A 27,268-nucleotide genomic window follows, 5' to 3' on the forward strand; every position below is an offset into this window, starting at 1 on the left:
ATGGAAAAAGTTAAAAGTGGGAAGGGCTCAGCAGAGGTTATTAAAGTTTCCAGAACAAGTAATAGGACAGAGAGTAAAGAAAAGCTCAGGAATCTAATTTCAGTATAAATATGAGCTTATTTATTTACTTCAGAAGCAAAAACAAGAAGGCAAGTCACTACTGGAATGGCTCTAAATTGGGAGGGGAAGTGTGTAGCGGGACCTGGCCATCCTTGTGCACCAGTCGCTGAAGGTAAGCAGAGATAATGGGAAGTGCAGATGCTGGAGAATCCAAGAAAAAAATGTGTGGGGCTGGAAGAACACAGCAGGCCAAGCAGCATCTTAGGAACACATGCAGGTGCAGCAGGCAGTGAAGAAGGCAAACGGTATGTTGGCCTTCGTTGCGAGAGGTTTTGAGTATAGGAGCAGGGATGTGTTGTTGCAGTTGTACAGGACCTTGGTGAGACCACATCTGGACTTTTGAGAGCAATTTTGGTATCCTTTTCTGAGGAAATCTTACAGTGAAGGTTTACCGGGCTGATTCCAGGGATGGCATGTCTAACGTATGAGGAGAGGTTGACTAGGTTGGGATTGTTTTTGTTAGAGTTCAAATGAATGATGGGGGAAACTCATAGCGACTTGTAAAATTCTCACAGGACTGGACAGGGTAGATGCAGGGAGGATGTTCCCGATGGTGGGTGTCTCCAGAGCTAGGGGTCACACAGTATGAGCATTCGGGCTAGATGATTTAGAATGGAGATGCGGAGACATTTCTTCACCCAAAGGATGATGGAGCCTGTGGAGTTCATTACTGCAGGAAATAGTTGATGCCAAAACATTGAATGTATTCAAGAGGTGACTAGATGTAGCAGTTGGGGCAAATGGGGTCAAAAGTTATGGGGGGAAAGCAGGATTAAACTATTGAGTTGGATGACCAGCCATGATCATGAAAAATGGTAGAGTAGGTTTAAAGGGCTGAATGGCCTCCTCCTGCTCCTATCTTCTATGTTTCTATATTTCAGACACAGCAGGTAAGAGGACAACTATGAGAAAGTGACAGTCAATGTAGGACTGAGGGCATTGTACTTAAATATACCCAGTATATGAAACAAGGTAAATGAGCTGGTAGTGTACTGAAGTTAATGGGTATGATGTTGTGGTATCACAGAGATGTGGCTGTAAGGGCATCAGGATTTGTAACTAAATATCCTATCGAAAGGACAGGCATATGGGCAGAAAGTGTGGAGTTGCCTTGTTAGTAAGAAATGAAATTAAAGTGATACAGATTGGAAGGTATAGAGTCTGTGTGTGTCGAGCAAAGGAAAGAAGAACCAGATGGGAGATGTATACAGTCCTCCTAGCAGTAGTCAGGTTTTAGGACAGAAAATAAATCAGGGGATGGAAAAGGGATGTAAGAAAGGCAGGTTTACAATAATCATGGGGAGTTTCAATACGTGGGTGGTCTGGAAAAATCCGGTTGGTAGTGGATCTCAAGATAAGGAATCTATAAAATGTCTATGAGCTTTTTTTTGGAGCTAGTTGTGGTAAGAATCTACTAGGGAACATGCAGTTCTGGATTTTGTGATGTGCAATGAGGTGGACTTGATTAGTGAGCTTAAGGTGAAGGTAACCTAGAGGGTAGTGACTGTAATATGATAGAATTGACCTTGTAGTTTGAGAGGGAGAAGCTGGAATCAGATGCAATGGGTATTACAATTAAGTAAAGGTAACTACAAAGATATGAGGGAGGAGCTGCTCAGAGTTGAATGGAAGAGAAGCCTAGTGGGGAAGATGGTGGGGCAGAAATGGTAGGAGTTTCTGGGGGTAATTTTGAGGCACAGCAGAATTTCTTCCCAAAGAAGAAGCACACCAAAGGAAGGACTATGCAACCATCGCTGACAAAGGAAATCAAAGCAAAAGAAAAGCATACAATGTTGTGAAGATTAATGGGAATCCACAGGATTGGAAAACATTTAAAAACCAGCTGAGGACTGGAAAAAAGTGCTGTGGGGGTGAGAAGATGAAAGATGAGGGTAAACCAGCTACTATTATTAAATAAGATTGCAGAAGCTTTTTATTAGATATATACAAGGTAAGAGAAAGTCAACGGTGAACATTAGATCACTGGAAATGGGACTTGAGAGGTTCGTAATGGGGAACAAACAAATGGTGGAAAAACTCAAAAGCTACTTTGTATCATTCTTCATGGGTGAAGACACTAGCAGCACTTCAAGAGAGGCAGGGCCAGAGGTGAGAGTAGTGACCAGCACTAAGGAGGCAGTGCTGGGGAAGCGGAAAGGTCTGTAGGTGGATAAATTCCCTGGACCAGATGGACTACACCCCAGAGTTCTGAAGGAAATAGCTGAGGAGATTGTAGAAGCATTAGTGATCTTTCAGGAATCCCTGGAATCAGGACGGGTTCCAGAAGATTGGAAAGTGACTAATGTAACATCCCTGTTTAAGAAGGGACAGAAGCAGAACACAGGGAACTAAAGGCTGGTTAGCCTGACCTCTGTCATTGATAAGGTTTTAGAGTCCACTTATTAAGGATGAGATTGTAGAGCACTTTAAAGTGCTTAGTAAACAAGGCTGAGTCAGCATGGCTTCATCAAGGAGAGGAGATATCTGACAAATCTGTTAGAATTCTTCAAGCAGGTAATGAGCAAATTAGACAAAGGAGTGCCAGTGAACATGATTTACTTGGATTTCAGAAGGCCTTTCACAAGATGCCACACAGGAGGCTGCTAAATAAGGTAAGGGCCATCATGTTAGGAGAAAGGTACTGGCATGAATAGAGGATTGGCTGACTGGCATAAGGCAGAGAGTGGGATAAAACAGTCTTTTTCACGATGGCACCCAGTGACCAGTTAAGTTCTGCAGGGGTCCATTTTGGGGCCATAACTATTCATGCTATACATTAATGATCTGGATGAAGGAACTGAGGGCATTGTTGCTAAGTTTGCAGAAGGCACAAAGATAGCAGGAGTGAAAGACAGTGCTGAGGAGGTGGGGAGGCTGTAGAAGAACTTGGACAGGCTAGAAGACTAGGCAAAGAAGTGGCAGATGAATTACAATATGGGAAAGTGTAAAGTTGTACACTTCAGTAGGAAAAGTAGAAGGATAGCCTATTTTCTAAGTGGGGAAAGACTTTGGAAATCTGAAGCACAAAGGGACTTGGGAATCCTAGTTCAGAATTTGCTTAAGGTTAACATTCAGTTTGGTTGGCAGTTAGGAAGGCAAATGCAATGTTAGCAATCATCTCAATATAAATGCTAGGATGTACTGCTGAGGCTGTATAAGGCTTTGTCAGACTGCATTTGGAATATTGTGGGCAGATTTGGGCCCTGTATCTGAGGAAAGATGTGCTGTTTGTTGGAGAGGGTCCAGGGGAGGTTTACAAGGATGATCCCAGGAATTAAGGGCTTGTCATATGAGGAGTGGTTGAGGACTCTGGGTTTCTACTCGATGGGAGTTCAAAAGGATGAGGGGTGATATCATTGAATCTTACAGAATAATGAGCGGCCTGGATAGTGTGGATACCGAGACAATGTTTCCACTGATAGGAGAGACTAGGACCTGAGGGCTGACTTCAGAGTGAAGGGACATGAGATGAGGAGGAATTTCTTTAGCTACAGAGTGGTGAATCTGGGGAACTCAATTATCACAGGAGGCTGTGGAGGCCAAGTAATTGACTGTATTTAAATCAGAGATGGATCGGAAAAGTTGAAAAAAAAACAACAGCAGATGCTGGAGATTGAAGCAAAAACATAAATTGCTGGTGAATCTCAGCAGGTATGGCAGCTTCTGTGGGAAGAAAGCAGAGTTAAAGTCACCAGACATGAAATGTTAACTCAGCTTTCTTCCCACAATGCTGCCAGAAATAGAGACATTCTGAACTGGTAAGGGATTAACGGTTATAGGGCGAAGACAGGAGAACGATATTGAGAAACATATCAGCCATGATCGAATGGCAGAGCAGACTCGATAGGCCAAATGGCCTAAGTCTGTTCCTCCATCCTCTGATCTTAGGTAGACAATTCTGATTTTTGCAATGTTCTGTATGTTACTTTGATACTAGATTCAAACAAACTAATCCTTAATTGGGTTTAGCCTGAACAATTAGCCAAAAAGGAGGCTGGAATCACCTTTAGCTAAAATACTACACTTAAGGCCAATATTGCAAACTTGTTTCGAACGTTAGCCAGTGTCCAACATTAGCACCTTCAGTGGGGATGAAGATCAGGAGCAGGATTCTTCAGTGATAATGGGAACTGCAGATGCTGGAGAATCCAAGATAATAAAGTGTGAAGTGCTGGATGAACACAGCAGGCCAAGCAGCATCTCAGGAGCACAAAAGCTGATGTTTTGGGCCTAGACCCTTCATCCCAAGGCTGAAGAGATTACAAGAGAGTTGCAGTGGGAGAGAGATTCCCTGAGGTTGGTCCGGAGGGAGGAGGGTAACTTCTTCAGGTTAGGCCTCCCTGGAAGAGGCTTTGCAGTGAGGTTAAAATTGTATCAGAGATAATGGGAACTGCAGATGCTGGAGAATCCAAGATAATAAAGTGTGAAGCTGGATGAACACGGCAGGCCAAGCAGCATCTCAGGAGCACAAAAGCTGACGTTTCGGGCCTAGACCCTTCAGGATTCTTGTCTGGTTCTCACCTCCCTGTTCTTTAAGATGATGAATCAAATTGCAGTGTCCCTGTCACTGCTCCTTTAAAGGTCCGCTGGCACAACACAGAATGGAGACGAACATTTCTTTGTTTTATTTCTGATCTGTTCGACTTATTGAATAAAACCATCTAAGGAGATAAGCTTCGTTGTCCTCATCCTACATTACAACATTGCCTACGCTTTCCCTTAGATTAATTGGTTGCGAAACACTTCGGATGGCTTGAGGTCGCGATCGCAATATCCCAGTGATTTTTGCGGATACAGTGAGATCACCAAGGCCATAATTCACAGCGGGTAACTGCCTGAATAATGAAGTGGTGTAGTACAGGATTCTGTCGAAGGAATCAATGGGAAATACGAGCTCAGTTCCTCCATTCTGCAGTCTTTGATCTTATTACTGTGGAGAAGACTCCAGTGTTGGCGAGGCATTTTTGAGAGAGAAGTGGGGTCGGGAAATTTTAAAACGCGATATCCCCAGCCTTTTTGCATATTCTGGAGAGCTTGTTGATGCCAATGTTGATAGAAAACTGAGGTGAGCTGCTGTCCCTGTGGCCACAAACAGTGCGCTCAGGCAATGTGACGCAAAGAAGAATTTTACTTGCGATCACGCTGCAGGAATGCAGCCACACACTTCAGCGGCCACCACATTAGCCCCGCTGTTCTGTTCTGGCAAGTTAGCGTTACAACAATCACCTTAATATCGTAACATCTGACTCTCAGTTAAAGCGCTGTTGACTCACACAGCGTCTGTGGGTGCGCTGTGAAGTCATCAATGTATCATAGAATCCCCAGCGTGTGGAAACAGGCCATTCGGCCTGTCGAGTCCACATCAACCCTCCGAAGGGCATCCCACCCAGTCCCCCAACCCTATCCCTGTAACCCTGCATTTCCCACGGCTAACCCTCCGAACCCGCACATCCCAGGACACTGTGGGCAATTTAGCATGGCCAATCCGCCCAATTTTGGATTGTGGGAGAAAATCGGAGCAGCTGAGCGAATCCGAAAAGCAGGCAAACTCCAAAGTGCATATCCTCCTGACTGCAGGTGGCAACACGCATCGCCTGGTGCAGTAGCAAGCTGTGCACGCCAGGGAGACCCTGGACTGATTCCCATAAGAGCTGAATTTGCTGTACAGCAGGATGACTTCTGATAAGGGAGAGGTAAGAACGAGTCAAGGTTTCGAGATTGTATCACTACTCCGAGGCTCCTGCTACCCATGTATCAGATAACAATATACCCAAGGCTCGGATGGCCTGTTAACACACATCTGATATACAAGAACAGCCAGATAGATACAATACAGAGAACTCCCATCAGCAGTGCATTCCTACAATGGGTCAGTTTCTTTTGAGGTAAAGGTGGAGAGACAATTCAAATTCAGCGTTAATAAATTGTTTCGTTTTAAAATAAACGCTTGGTCTTCCAACATGGCCCAGTTCCATAGTATTATAATAATTCCCTCCTGGATGAGATTCTCAGTCCCAGCCACACAGTTGGATGCCGGTTACAATGCTACACATTCATTTGTCTAATTTTCGCAAATATTGGTTTGTTTAATGTGTAGTAGGTTTTGCTCAAAACACAAAAATGCTACTACTTGTTTTGGTTACATTAGCCATTAGATTTCAGTAACCTCAAAGGCAATCCTGTTAAAAGGGAACTTCCTGTAACGTCTCATTAATACCACAGCTTCCCCGCCCGCAGCCTGACTCAGCGCAAATGGAATGGAGTGACACCAGGATTCATTGTAGGGGCAGCAAAAATGCTGGGAGGTTACAGTTTGCACATAAAGGGCACACCGTGGGCTAACACACTTTTGCAGTTCGGGGAAATGAAAGATGAAAATGTCCCCCTTCCCGGAGACTATTCATTACTGTACAAGCTCTCCATAACTTGTGCTCTCTAGATCTCTAGTGGAACCTGAGTGTTATCCCGTATATAAACTATGTTGCCCTTCATATAATCCTCATTCATTTTGCTTTTTTCCCTATGCTCTGTCTGTTTTACAGGAAAATCCTCCCATACTGTAGGAATACTGATTGAACCCAAGTGAGATTTAATTCACTGCCAACATTCTAATAGATTTGATCTGAACTGTATTGGTTGAGAGGCAACCATCAACAACCCTGAAATGTGTTCAGAATCATATACTTTTCTCACACAAAACAAACTGAAAATGGAATTAGACTTTGAGCGCTAGAAGGGAGATCTCAGACATTTCAGGTACACTATCTTGAGACTCAGCTCAATAAGCAGTTTTGTTAATTTCTGTATGATGCAGCTAACTGGAAATATAAAGGAACATTTATTCTGTGACTAATGAAGCATCTCGAATCTGAAATTGCCCTTTACATTGGTCATTGATCAAAGGAAACTTTGAAGAGTTTATTATGCTCCAATCTTTTCCGTTCAAGCAGAAAACCCCTTCACTTGATCAAGTTTAAAAGCAACATAATATAACCTTTAAGAAAATGAGGTAATACAATAGATAAAAACTGAAAATAAGACTGCTAAGTGATTTTTGGGAGAAATTTCATTCTGGTTGAGGGGAGATCTAATAGAAACTTACAAGATAATTTATGGTTTCGAAGGGGTGGACACTAGGAAGTTCTTTCCGTTAGGCGGGGAGACTAGGATCCATGGGCACAGCCTTAAAATTAGAGGGGGTAAATTTAAAACTGAAATGAGACGACATTTCTTCAGCCAGAGAGTGGTGGGCTTGTGGAATTCATTGCTGCGGAGTGCAGTGGAGGCCGGGACGTTGGAAGCCTTCAAGGCAGAGATCGACAAATTCTTGATCTCAAAAGGAATCAAGGGCTACGTGGAGAGTGCAGGGAAGTGGTGTTGAAATGCCCATCAGCCAAGATTTAAATGGCGGAGTGGACTTGATGGGCCGAATGGCCTTACTTCCACTCCTATGTCTTATGGTCTTATGGTTGCTACTGAGCCACACCAGACAGGTGATTCTTCACCTGTATTGAGCCAGCTGAACTGCATTACCATTGCAGGTACAAATTATGTCAGTACTTCTGGGTAATGTTTCAGATGTCACCTGCTGAGAGTGCAAGTTGAAGTATATTAAGTCAGAAGAGTATTAAGTTGCCTTTGATGGTCTCACAGTTGAATAGGCTAGTTCACATTTAAAAAAAGGTTCTTGTGTGTGATACAGAAGGTAACCCAGTGCCTTGGAATTGTAAGGTGTTTGACATCTTCTGTTACCGTGACCAACTGGCTATTCTTTATATGTGAGCAAGTTGAGAGAGTGATTATCAGCACACTATTTAACTCCGAGGGCATCACAAGTGATGAACAAGTATTCACTTTTGAGGAAGGAGAGAAGATTAAAGATACTGAGAATATTGGCTGATTTCCCCGAATTATCTCAAGATCGTTGAGGCCAATCTTTGCACATATACTGCATGTCCATGTTTAATATATGTATTTTAGAGTTTTTCAGTGGCAAACTAAAATAGATCCCACTAAGACTCCAGTTAAAGTCTATGACTAACAATTTTAAGTAGACTGATCTGTGTTTTCTAACCTTAATGACAATAGCCAATTTGTGGAAGCAGGCCAAGTTAATGTTTGTCAATGTTTGTTTTAGCACAGAGCTTGGTGAGTGGTAGAACACACCCAACAAAAGGCAAGAGTGGAGATAGAATATCAAGTAACACAGAGCAGTATGAAAACTCACTTTCTAGAAAGCAGGCAGGGTCACAGCAGGAACACGACATCTAGTCTTCTTCAACAGTTCCCTGCCAGGAATCAGGTCCAACCCACCATTAGGGCAAGGAAGGAGTACTGGATCTATCCTGGCTAGAATAGGGATTGAACTCCATGCTACTGGCACCATTCCAATTCATACTTGCAGCTCAGTCAACTGAGTCACTGGCCCAAAAGTAGTATGAGTTTCTATGACAACATCATTTTTACACACATGTTGCAGCCTGGAGTTATGGATAGTGATAGTCGAAGGTACAATTTATTTTCATCATATGGCTAACTAGGAGTTTCTTCTGCTTTTGCCTCCTGCCAGTGGAGTATGTTGGAAGGATTTACAAATCTGAGCTATCTGTGCTGTCTTCAATGGCTGTCTAAGTCCTAGAGTGGGACCTGAATCCACAAGCTTCTGGTTTAGAGGCACACGATGGGTCACTGTGGCACAGGATTTTCCAAGGCACCCTGTACCTCATCAAAAATAATCAAAAGGTTATAAACCAACAATGAACAGTAACTTGAAAAATTCAACCTTAATTCATTGCTGACGGTATCTTAGCTCTTGTCTATTGTTTCACATATGGCAAAAATATGTGAGTTCATGGTTCACACAGCACCATTGTTTGGAAATATGGCAGCAAGACATAGCAGATAGTCAATTATTGATCACACAGGGCTTTGCAGACAGGCAAGCCCAGAGTTCATTACTGAATAGTAAAAGCTTTATTATTTTTACCAGGTTTTCTGCCTCATGTTGATAAATGAGGGAGCTGTACTGGAAAGTTCATGGAGATATGAGGTTATTTTTGACTGAAAAATGATAGATCAGGCTACTTTCTAGGTGCTATGAAGTTAAATACAGTGGCTGCCCAAAACAACTTGGGTTCAGGTGCATAGATCTTTAAAATGCTATGAACTGGTGCAGAAATTAGTCAAGAAAGCTAATGTAATGCCAGCCTTTATATTAGAGAACTGGAATACAAGGATGGAGAACTTATGTGCTGTTACATAAAACCCTGGTGACACATCACTTGAGCAGATCTGGGTACCACATCTTAGAAAGGATATTTTGGCCACTGAGGGAGTACAGCGTAGGTTCGTGAAAATGATACCTGGACTTCAGGGGTTAAGTTATGAGGACACATTATATACATTAAGCCTGTTTTCTCTAGAATTTAGAAGTTTACGGGGTGATTTGATTGAAGTCTTCTAGACATTAACAGGAAAAGACAAGGTCAATAAAGATAAACTATTTCCACTGGTTGGGAATTCCAGAACTAGGGGAATAGTTTTCCATAGCTTTCCAAAACTATGCCCCCAGTTCTAGAATTCCCAATTAGTGGAAATAGTTGATCTTTATCGACCTTGTCTTTCCCTGTTCATGTCTTGAAGACTTCAATCAAATCACCCCTTAAACTTCTGAATTTTAGAGAAAACAGGCTTAATGTATATATAATGTGTCCTTATAACTTAACCCCTGAAGTCCAGGTATTGTTTTCACAAACCTGCGTTGTACTCCCTCTGCGGCCAATATATCCTTTCTGAGAATTAGGGCAAGTCTGTTCAAGTGACATGTTAGGAAGCATATCTTCACACAAAGGGCGTTGGATGTTTGGAACCCGCTTCCACAAATGGCAGTGGAAACAGGATTAGTTGTTTGTGTTAAATCTGAGATAGATAAATTTTTGTAAAGCAAAGGTATTAAGGGAGTCGGCCGAGGACAGGTATATAGAGTTAGGCCACAGATTAACTATGACCTCGTTGATAGCCCCTCGTTGAGAGGCTGAAAGGTTTAATCCTATTCCTGTGTTCCTATGAGATGAATACCTGTATTCAATTTATGTACAAAATAGTTTAGTTTCATATTGTCACAGTATGGGACTTTTTGTCCCACAGTGTAATTAGAGGTGGGGCACTGCAACAAAAAAAGGCAAAGGCAATTGAGTTAAGATTCAATACTTCAATTAACAGGGTTGGTCAAAAAAAATCTAAATGAAAATTAGGCAGTGACAGAGTTAAAATCGATATTGCTACACTTTTACCTTGTGCATGTAACTCAAAATGTCTGAAAATCAGTTACAATCAACTCTGTTCTTATATATTTCTAATGCAAAGAAACAACATGGATAAATTACAAACCTTGAAACCGAACATTCTACAGTAAGCAATCAATGTCTGGGAGCATCTATCTATGAAACTTTGATTGTGACTGAATGTGACCTTGATTGCTGGAACGAACATATTTTTGAACATGATAGGCGGGTTATGCCAGAACACAGAGACATGAACCCAGAAGTGACCTTGGGGAGCCCTGTTGATTCTCTGGTTTGTTCTTAGCTCCCTGATTAAACAGAGAAGCGAACAGTAGATGTGTTTTCAAAAAGGCATATCCATAACTAGTTTTGGAGAATCCCAATCTGCAATACTCAGTGCTTCTCCATTAAGAACGTAACCAAATGTGTAGAGACTGTACAGTTAAAGAATAGATTGAGGGAAAAATCAGAACAGAAAGTAAATTACATAACAAATAACAGACAAAAAAGAGTATCTAGAAATGTTTTCATTAATGAAAGCGCAATCCTCAGAAATCTATCAACAATGATTTGTATCTGCATGTTATGTCTTGAAATTATAAACTGATCACGGTCTTTCTGGACTTGATTAAGCCTTACTATTAAGAATCACAGCCACTGTAATCAACTTAGGTTTTCAAGTATGCTTTAAAACATGTGGGATAATGAGACATCTGCAAGAAATTTGGATAAGAATGTGAAATAACATACATGTTCAGAATAAACCAAAGAAGCCATTGCTGTTTAAGAATTAGAGTCAAAGATCATTTGTTACCTGCAATTGCTGAATTCATTATGTTGAACTGGCTGCAAAGGCCATAATGAGCAGATTCAATGAAACAAATTATTTCAAGTCTTTCACTGAATTGAGTGGCATGACAACAAGAACGAAAAAAATCTAGGAATCAAACTATAAATGATTGGCAAAATTCTTGAATCTCATTGATTAAATCTGAGTTTCAAAACTTGTAATGCCACCTGAAAATTTCATCCTACCTTACCCAAACACTGTGAAAATTCATTATGAGGTACATGAGAGAGAAGCAAGTGCAAGGACTTGAAGATTACTTTTAGGGTATCAATAAAATTATGTCATGGACAGTTCTTTCTAGAACCGAAGGACTTAGCATAACTTCACAGAAAAAAAGTCTTCCGAATCCCAACATTAGACCAGATAAATTCAATCATAATAAAGCACGCTGCCTTGGTATACGGTGCACTTCTCTGGCTCATCTATTACATTGTTGAGTCTGCTGGAAAGGGCAGGTGTAACTTAATTTCCCATCAGTAGAATGAATATTCATTTCCCTATGTCCTTTATTAGCTATCGAAACCATCATTATCTGTTTTAATATTTCTAGCAAGTTTTCCTTTGTACTCCCCCCCACTCTACCTTATTAATCTTGTGGTTTTTTTTACATTCTGTCCAATCATATACCACCCATCTTTGTGCAATTATGTATTTTTAAAAATTTTCTGTCATCTTCAACTTATTTTAAATTAACCATGGATGGTGGTCCACCCCTTGGATTTTTTTCTTTCTCATTAGAATCTATTCTATTTTACTCTTAAATATATCCCCTATTGTCTGCCTCTGCATCTCTACTGGCCTAACTGTTAATTAGTCAGTTCACTGTAGTTCACTCTGCTTTCATGCTCTCAAAATTGTTCAGAATTGAATAAGTTTAAGATCCTGGTCTCGGACCCACTCTCTCTCCCTCAAACTGAATATAAAATTTATCATACTGTAATGGCTGCTATTTAGGGGCACCTTTACCATGATATAATTATTAATTCTATCTCATTGAATGATGCAAAGTCTATACAGCATGGAATGTGCCTTCTAAGAAACCAAATGAAGCAGAAGTTGCATAAAATTGCAGGATCCAAAGGAAGAGATATTGACATATATGGGGTTTTGAAGTTTTGTTATTAGCACAAATTAATAAAATGATTTTTGGGAAATATCCCTTATCTCATGACAGAACCTGAAGCCTGTTCTTGAATTTTGTGCTTAAATTAGTGATATTAACTAATATGCCTACATAAAAATAAATACTAAAGCAAAAGTATCCATTAGGTTTTGGTTTTAGTACCTTACAGGACTGCTGTTTTCGCAATTGTGAAAAATTGTAAATACAGTACAAGGAATCTGAAATGAAACCAAAATATGAAAAAAAGTTAGTATCTGTAAAAACAAGGGCAAGTTCCACGTGTCGAGTCTTTGTCAGAGTAGCTGGTGAATAGAGACCTTCAACCCCTAAAACACAATGCACAGTTGTGCTAGACGACTTTAAGAGGTGAGTATGGAAAATAGCAAATAACTGTGCTAGTATTCAGTTGCAGCTTGCATGGCTGTGGTTATGCAAATTACAGTCGGCATTAGGTTCACATATGAAGACTTGTGACAGTCTCTCCAAATTCAGATTCCATACGCTGGCATTAAAGGTCATTAAAACGACCATTTTAAGTTAGCTGTCCAAACCTTGATTTACCGGATGTACTTGCGCAGCTATTAACGCTGTGTAACGTTGGGTTTAAAATAAAGGTCCAAGGATATGGTTCAAGATTTGGGCTTTTCGTCTTAAAAAAAACCTCGAAATAATTGCTCACAAGGCAATTAATTAATGTTCAGAACTAAGAACAGTGACATCTTTAAAAAAAGGAATGGTTTTGACTGTTGGATAACAATATTATCAAAACAGGTATTTTAACTGGGCTCTATTTCAATGTGGCTATACGGTTGCATGTGCAAAACAAATTCCCAGACTTTGTTAAAAAAACGGTTAATTTGAAACCGTCCCGAGGTAAGACTCATAGATTCAAACAATAATTCTGGTCGTGGTCACATAAATTACAGATTAATCTGCATATATTTTATGCTTTATGTACACAGGAAGCCGGTTCTGAATAATTTACTAATCCTGGAAGCTGCAAAGTTAAACGTTGGGTCTAGACGGTTAAACCTCGCAATGATTGTGCACAGGACGGCTCTTGCTTTTTCACTATGTTTGGATGGAAGTCTGATATGGTTACGATCTTAAGGCTTTAGCAAACGGGGAAACGCCACTTCCCGGGTCTCTTCCTGAATGAGTTGCAGTTCGGAGGATCAGGTCCATCTGAATGGAAAACTACTGTACTGCATATCACGTGCGTGCAAACCGGTTTCGATCAGTTCCAAACTGTTGCGTTTCTCGTTCTCTTATTCACACAAGGGAACCTTAAAAGGGAGCTAAATGTTTTCCGCCACACAAGAAGATATTAGAACATCGCGAATAATGCACGAGTTTTGTGCAGCTCTAGTCTGTCTCCGCGCGTTGTAATTTTACCTGAAGCACATGCTTTGCGCTTCATGCGCTTTTGTTCATGAGTTGGGAATTTACAACATTGATTTTAAAACCAAGTAATCGGGATCGGATCTTCTGCAGATCTCCTGTTAACTCTGTATGAACCTTGCCTCTCTTTTTCAGTGCCCAAGGGATGGGGTGTGCGGTTGGGTTGGGGGGTCTTCTGAGGGGAGAGGTAGACTTTGTTAAAGCAGAAAAATTGCATTTCAAATACACATCGATAACATGCTAATTATTAAGCGAGAATAACTCGACAAAAAAAGTGTAACGTGCGGAAAGCTCAAACACAACATAAAATGAACACACCAGGAGAAAGGAGTGAGATTTAAACAATAGGATTGTGTTTAGTGTCTGTTTGTACTGGATGCATAATTCCGCACCAGGTTTTCACAGCAACCACCGAGCAGGGGGAATGCCGCCCTCGCCCGGAATAGCATAAGGGGAGGGGGTTTTAGAAACTCGCGGGTGCACTGTTTCGAGGCTCCCCCCTTGTCGATGTATCCGAACCGCCGGCCAATCAGCACAGTCGGTCTCTGTAACCAAACTGGCCAGTCACTCCAGCGGGAAGCTCCCACCCACTAACCCACCTCTGATTGGGGAGACCGTGGGACAGGCGGCGGCAGATTGACAAGCAGGAGCAGATAGCGATTGGTTTGAGTGGGTGATTGACGCTTGGTGGCGGGCACTGGTTGGTCTAGTTCGCTGTCACTCCGGATGGTTGGGGGCGGGGCTCGCGGCCGCCCTTTCCGCTGCCGGGGCTGGGCTGCGTGCGCGGACGCGGCGATGGGGTCGCCCCGGGTTTGATGGTTTGACAGGTGCCCGACCGCCAGGCAGCTCCTTCCCCAAAAAGCATGTTCGCCAAAAGCAAAGGTTCGGCGGTGCCCTCGGATGGGCAAGCTCGAGAAAAGTAAGTTTAATTTTTGTTATAACAAAGATAAGGAATTTGCTCACCGTTTTACTGGCTCCCCGGGGCCAGACAGCGGCCGCTGCAGATCCCGGGGATTAAATCTCTTTTCATTATTATTATCATTAGTATTGGTGTTTGACTTGCACGCTGTGCGTTTCCGCTTCTCTAAAGAAACTGAATGAAACATTGTGTCCGGCGGGGCTGCCTGGGTGTAGTGCCGCTCGCTGACAAACCCCCAGCTCCTCTCTTGCTCTCTCCCTCTCCCCCTCTCTCTCTCTCTCTCTCTGCATTCCCGTGTAATAAATAGAAAGCCTTGTAACCGGCTCCTTTGTGTCTCCTTCGCCCGCAGGTTGGCTCTGTACGTGTACGAATATCTGCTTCATGTCGGGGCACAGAAATCCGCACAGACCTTCCTCTCAGAGGTAACTGCATGTCTCCATCACTCCGCTTTAGCCTTTGTTTCTCAGGCGGACAATCTCGCCTCCATTTTGAATTGTGTTAACCTTTTGCCATTTATTGTGGCTACAAAAACAAAAAAAAAATTCATTCAGTTGACTAGTTCTCAATGCAGCCTGCCCTCGCTCCCTTCACCCCAGTTTCCTTCCGTACTTATTCGGAGTTTTTTTTTCATTTTGCAGATACGATGGGAGAAAAATATCACATTAGGAGAGCCTCCTGGGTTTTTACACTCCTGGTGGTGGTAAGTAGATAATTTTAAGTGTCCCACATTGTGCTGGTGTAGAGTTCCCATCATCGTTCCAAGTGATGTTTATTCTGTTTTCTTTTGGAACTTTTTGGCAACAGTGTACCCAAAATACTAATACCGGGGTCAACACAAAAGACTTTAGTAGCAACAGGCATCTCTCGTTAAAATCGGAAGTTTTGATGCTGATTAAACGCCCTTTCGTTAACTAGTTTTGTAAGTTATTGTCTTTTTAAATCCAGCATACACGAATTGTTTTCAGAATGCATTTTGAGCAATGCAGTTTATGCTACGATTTTAGAGGATACATGAAATCGTTTCACAAACATCGTAGAGAGAGAAAATGTTACCTGTGTTTCTCTCTCTTCCCACCCCCCCCGCCAGCCACCACTACTACATAGCGTTTACAAACTCGAGATGCTTTGCTCTTGGATTTGAACCTTTCCGATGCAGTGTAAAGTTACATGTGTTTACTAATAAAATGTAAAACTACTGCTCTCGGACCCTTTTTTTGTTACTTTGTTAAAATGGATGGAAAACTGACTATTTCTGATGGCTTAGTGCAAAACTGCACCTTTTTTGTTTGAAAGTTCAGTCCCGTCCTAATTTGCAATATTTGCCCCCTTTTAAGGAACATTTTTACCTTTGTGCTTCAGATGTGGTTCCACAGGTGGTAGCAGTTCATCCAAGTACCCATTCTTCATGTGAGAACTGATTATTGGTAGAATGTTTAATTTGGTAACACGTTCAGGTTTGGGTTCTACATTAAACAAAAAAAAACCTGTGGACGCTGGAAATCAGAAAGGAAAAACAAATGCCTGGCAAAGCTCAGTAGGTCTGGCAGCATCTTGAATGTTGGTGTTGACTGGGTACCATGGCTATTTAACTTGCACCTTCAAACCCACTACTCCTGAAAACATTGTCCTTGTCCCATTGTGCTGGATGAGATCAACCCAGGATAAATGGAGACTGGAACTTGGAATGGAATCTCTGCATACTGTGGCTTAGTTTCATAGCAGAATTACTTTTGGCATCAGTTTTACTGTTGGCTATTTGTTTAGGGTCACGTGGTGGTTCCTGTGCTTTGAGGGCAGAAGGGTCAGCTAATACTGGTAAATATTTTGGCATGTCAGTATATTCTCTTGGAGAGAAAACTGAGAACTTCAAAACCCACTCAGTACTGTATTCAACTTCAAGGCAGTTAAGCACCCGAGTGAAAAATTGAGGAGTCCTCGCAGTGGTATTCCTATTAACTGATTACTGAGCTGTGACCAGCATCAGTCTATAGCCACCCACACAGTCCTGTTGAAACTAAGAGGAAATGGCAGCTGTTTGGGAATGGGAAAGATCCAAGGGAATTTCATACCGACATATTTAATGAATTGGGAGTTCTATTGCTGTATGTGAGTGACTAAATTGAAATGTGTACAACTATTGTCTTAACAAACAGATTTTAATGTTGAACAATTTGTTTCATGTAATCTGTCAGATAATTGAATGTGTTGGTAAACATTTGTTTAGTTATATACTTACTTTTGTGTGATTATGTATGTAACATTTTGGGCAGTCTTAAGTTACTGACAGTAATTGGCCTTTTTGCATCATTCATTGTGGGGTGGATGCCAAGATGCCCAAATGAAGTTCAGGGAATTATCGCCAACATTTTCAATCTCCTTTTCTCCTACCCGCACCCCCCCCTTCTCTTGATGGGAAGTACTCCTGCTTTTGCCGGAAAGCCCCAGCCATTGTCATTTTGTTCTTGACTGCAGAACAAATCAAACTTGTTCTGAAGAAGTATTGCTAGTTTGAAACATTAACTCTGCTTTTCTCCACAGATGCTGTCAGACATGCTGAGTTGCTCTAGCAAATTCTGTTTGTTTTTTTTTGTTTCAAGTGAAACATGGGGCTCGTATCTTCATAGGGTCTGATTTGCTGGCATTGCATATGAGGCATTACACTTCATCTTCTGAAGGATTAATTTCTTTCGTGATTAAGTGTACGTTAGAATGTTATAAGCTGTCCGAAATCCTTCTACATATGAGTTACTAAACTGAAGTCGGTGATGGAATCATACCTGGAACTCTCCACACCACCACCACCAATCTCCTCTTCACCCCCCCCCCCCCCCCCCGCCCTGCCAAAAGGCAAAGTACCCAGGAGAATCAAAGTCAACAATTGCTGCGCTTGTTCGTGTGAGCCAAGTTACCACTGAACCCTGGGTTGTCTTATCTGCATGGAAGAGTATATTATGTCTTGAGCAGTTGCTCAGTATTAGGAGTGACTGGCTGAGACCCTGGTCGAATGGTTATCTCCGAACTCAATCAGCCCTATGTGACAAAGTCTACCCTGGTAATGGTTGAGTAGCTGAGTTGTTTTGGAGGCTTGTGTTCTCACTCTGAAGTCGTGGCTTAGCATTTCTAAGCCTGTCAATATGTTGTGTCTTCCTAGATGAGCCACTTCCATTTTAGTTGGTCATGAGTCTGGGCCTGCCATGAATTAAGGGCATGATTTATCTCTTCATGGGTGTTCTGGGGACATTCTTAGTGTTTTTGCTATCTTTGTGGGAATCTCCTGGGTTTGGGTTAGAGCTGTCACTTTGAAAATGTGGCATCTGCAGACAAATGGCACGTTGCCCATCAGAATTAGTTTTGAATGGTTAACACCTTGATGCTGGGCAAGGTGACTTGGGCGAGGATGCTGCTGTTGGACATCCTTCCTTGCTACTGAATTTGGAGAATGCATGAATTACACCACTGGTTGAACTGTTCCAGTGCCTTTTGAGATATTCACTGCAGGTTGTCCATGTCCAGGCTGAGATCAGTGTTTCTTGGTAAACTATAACGTTTAGTCTTTGTATGACCCTTGTTCTTGAATACTCTTCCTCAGTTGGCAGAAGATTGATCTGGCATGTGCTACTTATTAGATTGGAGAATCATACGATATAAATTCTATTTTTATCTGTTTTGATTATCATTTTTCTCTCTATCTTCACTAAAATACCTCTCTGACCAGGAGGCTGAAATTGTTGATTCAGAAACAGTTATGTGAATGTGCAGATCGCATTGTTTTATTATTGCTGTCTTGGTAACTTGATCAGATGTTGTTTGTCTTGGTTTTCGGGAGAGTCTATGATACATGGACTGTGGTCCATCCTCAATTCTAGACTGTTTGTGGATTTCTTTTGGGTCCTTGATGTTTTGTTAAAAATGAGTCTTCAAAGGGAGAGTGATTGCAAAAAAAGGGCAGCTAATTTGGCTAATTGTTTATTAGCTCTAATAAATATAATTGAAAACCAAAAGGTGTATTAATTTATTCTGCTTTTCAAACTTTGCTACTGATGAGATAGTAGGAACTGCTGATGTTGGAGTCTGAGATAAGGTGTGGAGCTGGATGAACGCAGTAGGCCAGGCAGCATCAGAGGAACAGGAAAGTTGACATTTTGGGTCTGAAATGTCAGCTTTCCTGCTCCTCTGCTTCCTGGCCTGCTGTGTTCATCCAGCTGCACACCACCTTATTTACTATTGATCTGTTTTATGGTTGTATGCTGAAAATTACCCGTATGTCCCTCTGGCGGAATACCTAATATTTTGAACTTGATGTATTTCTGGAGAGATTTATAGAGAGAGAACTTTGAGTCTGACTGTATTATGCATAATTGTATGAATCACATGATTGTTGACTATTGACACTAAACACTCAGTGGAAAAGTAGCATAGAGCATGCTGCCGCTCTGGATCTCCTCTACACTGTAATGGGAAGGATTTCTGTCTAGTTAGTAAACTTTATCTAATGACCTAAGACCTATGAGTAGGCCAAGAGGTAGCATTGGCTGATGGCAGATTCTTAGAGCAGTATTTTAATATTTTTCACTGAATTAATACTTCTAACTCTCCTGAAAGATGATTATGCCAGAGACATTGATCTGCTCTGTGAGATTTGAGTCAAATTCAATCTGTGCTTTTGCTAATCTCTGCCTCGACAGTTGAGCGCCATGGCTGTCCACCATGACCCTCAGCTAGGGAGGGATAGACTAACTGGTGTTATTGATTTATTACGCTTGAACTCCTGGAAGGGTGTGTTGAATGGAAGCAAATTCAAGGGAATATTCTGAATTTCGGTAAAATACCAGTGTAAAAAAAAATTGAACAATAGTAGATGGACTGAAACATAAACATAATGTAACAAAAATCATTCTGAACTGATGTCAGTCAGCATTTCGCACAAAGTAATTAGAATTGCCTTTCAGCAGAGCCTTGGTGGCAAGAGCTTGAAACTTTCAAAGATGAGCTAAATTGTGCAGTGAACTTTTATGTTTGTGAGGTGGGTAAGAGTAGAATGAAGATTTAAGAATAAGAGGTTATGACACAGCTCTGGAATTTAGATGGATAGTCTTGTATTTTAGAAGATGATAGTGCCTCTGAAATTGAACCTCCAGATTGATATGTGCTTTCTGGAGAGGTTTGGAACTTCTGGAGGTAGGAAATCAATTTTTATCATATTTACAATAATCTGTCCCTAATTTCTAGAAATTAGAAAATGGGTCTGCTTGAGACAAGGCAAGATTTCGGTTTGATGGCTGTGAATTACGTGTAGTACAAGTTAGACAGCTGTCAACGGGACACTAATTATATGAAATAATGATTGGCTCGTTTGCAAATTTATGGGTTCAGTCAGGTAAATGTTTTAGTTGAGCATCTGCAGGTAGAGGCCTGAGGTGGAACCTGGGGATTTGTCAAGTGCAGCACACACTATGAATGGGACTAAGCAGATGCCTTTTGCTGAGATCAGGAAGCTATGGTTTGGAATTGTAATTGTTTTCTCAGTTAGCATTTGCAGTCTGTTGAGAGCCTTGAATTACTTGATTACTCAAACTAAGAACTATTACAACTTCTAACTCTTGTCCTTTTTGATGCAACTGTACACCTGAGTTGCATACTCTTTAGTCAGTTGCTTTTTAAACCTGAGAGGTTATTAACTACTTCTTAGCATTGTGACTGCTTTTTGTGGTTTTGATGCTAGTATCCACCCTATATTTATATTGCTTCTCATTGAAAGCTGTATTTTCCTGAGCATAGTACATTACAGCATTAATGAGCTTTGTTAACAAACAGTGTCGCATGTACTTTGCATGTGCATGCCTGGAGTATACATTTTCTTTTTGCTTTTAGAAAGAGAAATAATAGACTTTTTTTCCTTCCCTATAGTGTGTTTTGGGACCTTTACTGTGCAGCTCCAGAAAGGCGAGACACGTGTGAACATTCAAGTGAAGCAAAAGCCTTCCATGATTATGTGAGTTTTTACAATTCCTGTAAATAATTGTAGACTCCAAATAATTCTGTGCACAGAGAATGTGAAATGGAATGCCAGTTTTGAAATCTGATGTTTTTTTTTGCAGGAAAATATTTACTGCTGTGAAGTTTTGAGATACAATCTCATAATTTATTGTTATGTAGTTTGAAAATGTTTGTGGCTTTCTGGCCTGAAATAATAATGGTTGATTAGTAAACGATTTTGTTGGCTTTGAGAGTACTGTCTGATTCTCTGATCACTACTTTATTACACTAACCAAGTGAAAAAGCATTTGAGGAAAAAAACTCAATTATACAAGTGTGGACCTTGTGCTTTAAAAATTCTCTTTAAAGGAATTTGAGTTGCTTTGGGTTTGTTGTGGCTTTATGTGAACCTTGCCTTCTAATCTGTTTAAATGGAGGATTATTTGCCACTTGCCTTTTGGAGATTGTCTTGATTGTGTACTGGTGCATGTAATTTTTAGTTGGTGCCTGGAGCATGTCAATACAGTCAAAGAAAGTCCAGGATAAACCTGCATTGTTTCGAAATTGAAACTTTCAGTATTGATCTTTGGAGATTTAACTAATATTTAAGAGTAAGCTATGGAAATGTTTGACATAAAATGGAACTGATTTTTATGCACGATCAAGAATAAAATTTTAGAATAGACCCTGTGCTAGAGGAAAGTGGAAGCTTCTAAAAACGATAACTTGAAGGATTTTAATATAAGCATTTTTATTTTTGAAGATATTTACTTTGTGCACATGAAATGCGTATTAGTGTAGAGTTTAATGGATTTTTAACTTCCCCCTGCCCCCCCATGCATCTGTTTCTGTTGATGGATTTCATTAATTTTTAGGCAATGATCTGTCCATGATAGTGAATAGTGCAAACTGCTTCCTCTATAAAGCTTGTGGTACAAGAGTAAGTTGCCTTTGTGGAAACAGTTACTTTGGAAAATGTCACATGAATGTGGCTTTTTCTATAATTAATTTGTTTCACTTGACAACTGTACTTCAATTTAAACAGTTCGGCCTGAACACATGCTTATGTGTAGATATTTTTTAAAATTACTCCTGAATCTTGGAGTATACAGGATGCTGTTAATATTGTAATAGTATTTTATTTTAATGCTGTTGGGATGTGGGTGTTGCTGGCTAGCCAGCATTTATTGCCTGTCCCTGGTTGCCTTTGAAAAGGCGACAGTGAGCTGCCTTCTTGATCTGTTGTAGACCCTCAATGTCGGTACGAAGGAAATTCCAGGATTTTGACCCACTGTAAAGGAAGTGTGATATATTTCCAAGTAATGGCAGTGAGTAGCTTAAGGAAAATTGCAAGTGATGGTGTTCCTAGATATTTGCTGTCTTTGTCCGTCCAGATGGAGGTGGTAGGTTTGGAACGTGTTGTCTAAAGATCTTTGGTAAATTTCTGCAGTACATCTTCCATATTGGACACATTGTTGCTCGTGAATATCAGTGTTGGATGGAGTGGATGTTTGCTTGTCGAGCACCATACTCTCAGACTTGGTCTTGGGTGGTGTCAAGTTTCCTGAGTTTTTGGATCAGCTGTCACACTCCTGACTTTTGCCTTGTAGATGGTCAACAGGCTTTGGACAGTCAGGAGGTGAGTTACATGCTGCAGTGTTTCTGGCCTCTGACTTGCTCTTGTATCTGCTGTATTTATGTGGCGAGTCTAGTTCAGTGTTTGGCCGATGGTGACCCCAGGATGTTGATGGGTTAGCAGGGTAGATGCGCTAACTTTACTGCCGCAACTGTTTGAAGTGCTGTTTATTCTCAAGTTTAATTATCGGTATGTCTCTGTGGTTCAGCTGAGTTGGACTTTGCTGTGATCTGCTTGCCAATGGAATACCAAGTGGAGTCGGCGTGCTTGTATAAGAGTGAGAGCTGCATCTCCTCAGCGTCACTGTGCTAGAGCCCAGAAAATTTATAACCCTGGCACGAGGTTTTATTTGTTGACCAGGTGACAACAACCTGTTTATGATTAACTGAACTGCAGGTGAAACTGAATGGTTGGAGCCAGGTTAAATTGCCACATTGGTTTCTCAAACTATTGTTACTCATTCGGAAAAGGGGTTGTTGAAGTCTACTTGTCATGTAATATTGTGTATATTCTGCACACACTAGTTAACTTGCAATTTAACAAGGCAAATTATTCTCTTATTTTCAGTTTTGTATGTAGCCTATGCACGTACTCCATAAGTGAAATGATATTGTGCATTTTTGTGTTTTTTAAATGTTTGATTTACACTCCTTAAGTGGAAGGTGAAAATGGAACTTAAGGTTTCATGGACTTTCAGAACATTCGTTGCTAAACTTGTGAACATCACAAAAGCAAATTTTTTTCGAGTACTGTTTGGTCTTCTTCAGTAAATATTGATGGTCTATAATGTATAACTGTCATGGAAAATTGCTTCTTTGTAATATAATAGCATCTGAGGTGACTAATTTTGAATGTGAAAGTTGACAAATATTGGCAAAGCTTGACAGTTTTGAGCAAAAAAGTACTCAATTAATCAAAGCTTGCTTGAGACTTAAACAGCTCAATTCCTGACTGCATTGTTTTTGTGGCTTCGAAGGATTAAAAACATGGGTGTTTTTGTTATCAATCTTCTTAAGTTAGCTGTTTGTCCAGCACAGCATCAATTATGCTGCTGTAGTTGTCCTTGATACTCCTTAAAATCCTTAAGGGAAGTGGAGTTAAAGGTGCCATGAGTATTGTCAAAGTTTGTGGATGACACTAAAATGAGTGGTAGGGCAAAGTGTTTAGAGGACATAATCTCTGCAGAGGGATATAGGTAGGTTAAGTGAATGGGCAAGGGTCTGGCACATGGAATACACTGTTTGTAAATGCGAGGTTATCCATTTTTGGTAGGAATAACAGCAAAAGGGTCTATTATTTATACGGTGAAAAATTGCAGCATGTGTCCTTCTGCATGAATCACTAAGTTGGTTTGCAGGTGGAGCAGGTAATTAAGGCAAATGGAATATTGTCCTTCATTGTTGGAGGGATGGAGTTTAAAAATTAGAGAGGTTATGCTGTGGCTGTATCGGGTGTGGGTGAGCCCATTTCTGGAGTACTGTGCACAGTTTTGGTATCCTTAGTTGAGCAGGGATGTACTGGCACTGGAGCCTGTGACGAAGAGGAGATTCACTAGGTTGAATGTGGTGTTGAGAGGGTTGGCTTATGGGGAAAGATTAAGTCGACTGGGACTATACGCATCAGAATTTAGAAGAATAGTGGGAGATCTTACAGGAACGTACAGAATTATGAAGGGAAAAGATGAGATAGAAGCAGGGAGGTTGTTTTCACAGGTGGCTGAAACTAGAGCTAGGGAGCGTCGCCTCGAAATAGTGGGGAAGCAGATTTTGGACTGAGTTGAAGAGGATCTTCACCCCCAAAAGGGTTGTGACTCAGTGGAATTCCTTGCCCAGCGAAGCAGTTGAGGCTACCTCGTTGAATGTTATTAAGGCAAAGGTAGATTTTGTTTTCAATATTAAAGGAATTAAATGTTATCGTGAGCAGGTGGTGAATGGAGCTGAATCCATGAAAAGCTCAGCTATGATCTTATTGAGTGGCAGAGCAGGCTTAATGGGCCAGGTGGCCTAGTCCTGCCTCTTTCTCTTATGTTAAATTTAAGTAGCTGCCTGGTAAGGTGTGATCGAAGGGTCTTAGTTTGTTGTGGTACCGTACCTGCCTCTGGGCCAAAAAGTCTGGGTTGAAATCCCAACTCGGACAGGATGGCCGCAGATTGATTGATTATTATGACAGTGAGGAGCACATGACATACACATTCTGCTTGAAATCGAGGGGTCTGCTGGTACCAATTGAGCTATGTATCATTATGTCACTGCCTACTCTCCACAAATGAGAAAAGTTGAAAGTAAAGAATCATTAAATTGTCTTTGCATCAATGTCAGATTTCCCTTTCTGTAAACAAAGCATGTGTACAGTCAGAACTGGAAGGTTGTTGATCCACACCTTTCTTAATGACATGTTTTTTGAATTGAATTTTTGCTTGGTGCGGCTCAGACAAACTGAGTTCTAGGTTTAGCCGTGGTCTCTTCTGGGTTGACCGTTCTGAATTGAGATTGAAGTTGGGGTGTCAAAATTGGGTTGCCTGCCTCTCCATTGGGTAGCATCGTGTCAGCTGCTGGTGCGTTGATCGCTGCTGGGAATTGAACGTTTTGATTATAGATCAGAATTGGGCTTGTCTCTAACCCTGCCTAGATAACTGCATTAGGAATGGTCATTAGGAAGATTAGTTGACTGAAAAAGGGGCAGGACTTTGGGAAGTAATGGGCCACTTCCAGAATTGAAATATCATTGATTGCTCAGTGTCGTTGCCCACTGCTGACAGCATTGTATAACGTTGCAGTGTGGTGATTTTCACAGCTGTTGGACCAATGATTCTGTAGGAAGACCAGGAAAGAGATCTCTTACTTAGCTGCTGTCAAGATCTTCTTTAGGCAGTCATTCTCATGCAGGCTCACTGGATGCTAGAGTCCTGATATTCACTTGGAACACAGGATTCAATGGTAGCTTGCCGATTCCATAAAATGTGGTTCCAAATGATTCTGAATGCGTATGGACTGGATACTTTTCAATGAAGAATACCTGTTATGGCACAACAAGCATGCTAGTGTGCCTGAAGGAATTGTGGGTTTGCCTCTAGTATGTGTAGGCAGATTTCATTGTACCGTATCTATTCCCACAGTTGTGTAAGCTGCTTGCATTTTCTCCTGAGATTCTTTCAGTGGTTTGACACCAAAGTGCTTGGAAGTACTCAGGTCTGGTAGTGTCTATGGACAGAATTAAAGTTTCATGCCTGTAACTTTGTGTGACTGGTCGTGGTGAAAGATCAGACTTGAATCTATGACTGTGTTTCTTCCACAAATGCTTCCTGAACTACTGAGTGCTATGTCCATGTCTGTGTAGTTCTCTCTTCACATTTGTCTGTTTCACCCATCCAGAATGTTTCCTATAAACTTTATCATGCTGCATACCTAATAGTTAAAATCTGGTCACAAGTTAATATCAAAATTAGTGCCAAGTAAATGTTTTTTAACTTTATTATGATTTGTACAAACCTTATGAATTGATGGTATAACTTGTATGCCAAATTTTCATTGCTAGCAATTTCCTGTTTTGCTTTCTCCCAGACCTCAAAGTTGGGACTCGAGTGCACCTCTAGCTTAAAGGGCTTTGCTTATCAGAAGTCACCACCTTGTCCAGCTGCTCATTCACGTGTGTGTCGATAGACTGACTGTGGACATGGCTGCAAAGTTGGTTTTAACCGAAGGCGTATGAACGTTTTTCTGGCAGGGATCACTGGATAAAAGAACCTTTTTAAAATGTTTGTTTTTTTGCCTCTAGCCTGGGAACATAAAACTAATTATTCTAGTTGCTCCAACAGAGATGATCCGTCTGATATTTGGATTTGAGACCCCCTGGATTGGATGCTACGGTATCCAATTGGGCAATGTGTTTAATTGCCAAACCATTGAAAGAGATGCATTTTAGCTGAGGCTTATCACTTTGTTCTGTTTGCATAATTGCATGCAACTGCCCATCTTTTAGCAAGACAAAGCTATTTGTGATGCATATGATGTCAAACTAACTTCACTGTTCTGTTCTTAGTGTCGATTTACAAAGGTGAGAATGGGGGTTAATTACCCGTTTAATCACAGCAATCATTTGGTTCAAAATTGGAATGCACAATTATCAGTACTTTTTTTTGCTGCCACCTCTGAAGCTATTGACTTGAGCTAGGGCATAGCCAGATTTGGATGTATGTGTGAACTATGATCATAGGCTACGGGACAGTGAAACTGAAATGGTTAAACCTAAGCCTGGTGTGCTTATTATCACTTTGCGATCTCTTCTTGATTGTCACTAGCACTTGAATGTGAGTTTTTCTTTGCTTTCTGATTCTGAGGCAGTTCTAGATATTTTTAATCAATACGTCAAGACATGTTACAGCACACCTCCAGAGTTGGTGGGACCTGAGCTTCTGGTTCAAAGCCAGGGACGCGGTTCCAGATGTAAAAATGTTGCCATGCTGAGGTCCCATCTGAGATCAGATAGCTGGCGCTGTTAGTTTATCAAATTATGGCCCTTCCACCCTTTGGGTACATTCACCAACAATATCACAGAATTCTAGTTTGTCTTCAACCTTTTATGTTTGTGAGTTGTATAAAGTTCATTGCAACCACTTGTCTGGTATGATTTATTCCCTAACACACACCAACTATACCATTACCCATGTGAGGACTGTGTAATTGTATGTTTGAATTTCTGAGGTTTGAACTTCATTTTGTGAAAGAACTTTTTAACCATAATGACTAGAAATGGGATAGTTAGTTGCTGTAGTTTAATTTGTCATAGGTTTTGGCTGGAGTGGGACAGTGAGATGATACATGACTGCCAGATTGAGTTTGTTGTTTAAATTGTTGGACACAGTTACAAATATTTAAACTGCAAAATGGATCATTATTTTCAAAGTAACATGCAATATAAATGAGTGACAATGTACCATGTTATCAGAATAAGATGTTTAAGC

At 40.9% G+C, this 27,268-nt stretch overlaps 1 protein-coding gene and 1 long non-coding RNA gene across 13 annotated transcripts in view; one reads left to right on the top strand and one right to left on the bottom strand.

Annotated features, from left to right (window-relative positions):
• The window catches only part of LOC125456121 (uncharacterized), a 28,338-nt gene extending 14,449 nt beyond the window's left edge, over nt 1–13,889 (bottom strand). The window contains exons 1-2 of the long non-coding RNA XR_007248396.2: nt 13,772–13,889; nt 12,539–12,594 (exon numbers count right to left, since the gene is read on the bottom strand). This is a non-coding gene — a long non-coding RNA (uncharacterized LOC125456121). The remainder of the gene's footprint in view (nt 1–12,538; nt 12,595–13,771) is intronic.
• Nucleotides 13,890–14,524: 635 nt separating this feature from the next.
• Nucleotides 14,525–27,268, top strand: part of ssbp3a (single stranded DNA binding protein 3a) — a 164,121-nt gene continuing 151,377 nt past the window's right edge. For all 12 annotated transcript variants that reach the window (XM_048538873.2, XM_048538871.2, XM_048538875.2 and 9 more), the window contains exons 1-4: nt 14,525–14,696; nt 15,046–15,118; nt 15,335–15,396; nt 20,604–20,688. In XM_048538873.2, the coding sequence (XP_048394830.1) occupies nt 14,641–14,696; nt 15,046–15,118; nt 15,335–15,396; nt 20,604–20,688 (276 nt within the window). In that variant the 5' untranslated portion in view covers nt 14,525–14,640. The remainder of the gene's footprint in view (nt 14,697–15,045; nt 15,119–15,334; nt 15,397–20,603; nt 20,689–27,268) is intronic.

The sequence above is a fragment of the Stegostoma tigrinum genome, chromosome 8 (genome assembly GCF_030684315.1).
Source record: "Stegostoma tigrinum isolate sSteTig4 chromosome 8, sSteTig4.hap1, whole genome shotgun sequence".
Lineage (NCBI taxonomy): Eukaryota > Metazoa > Chordata > Chondrichthyes > Orectolobiformes > Stegostomatidae > Stegostoma > Stegostoma tigrinum.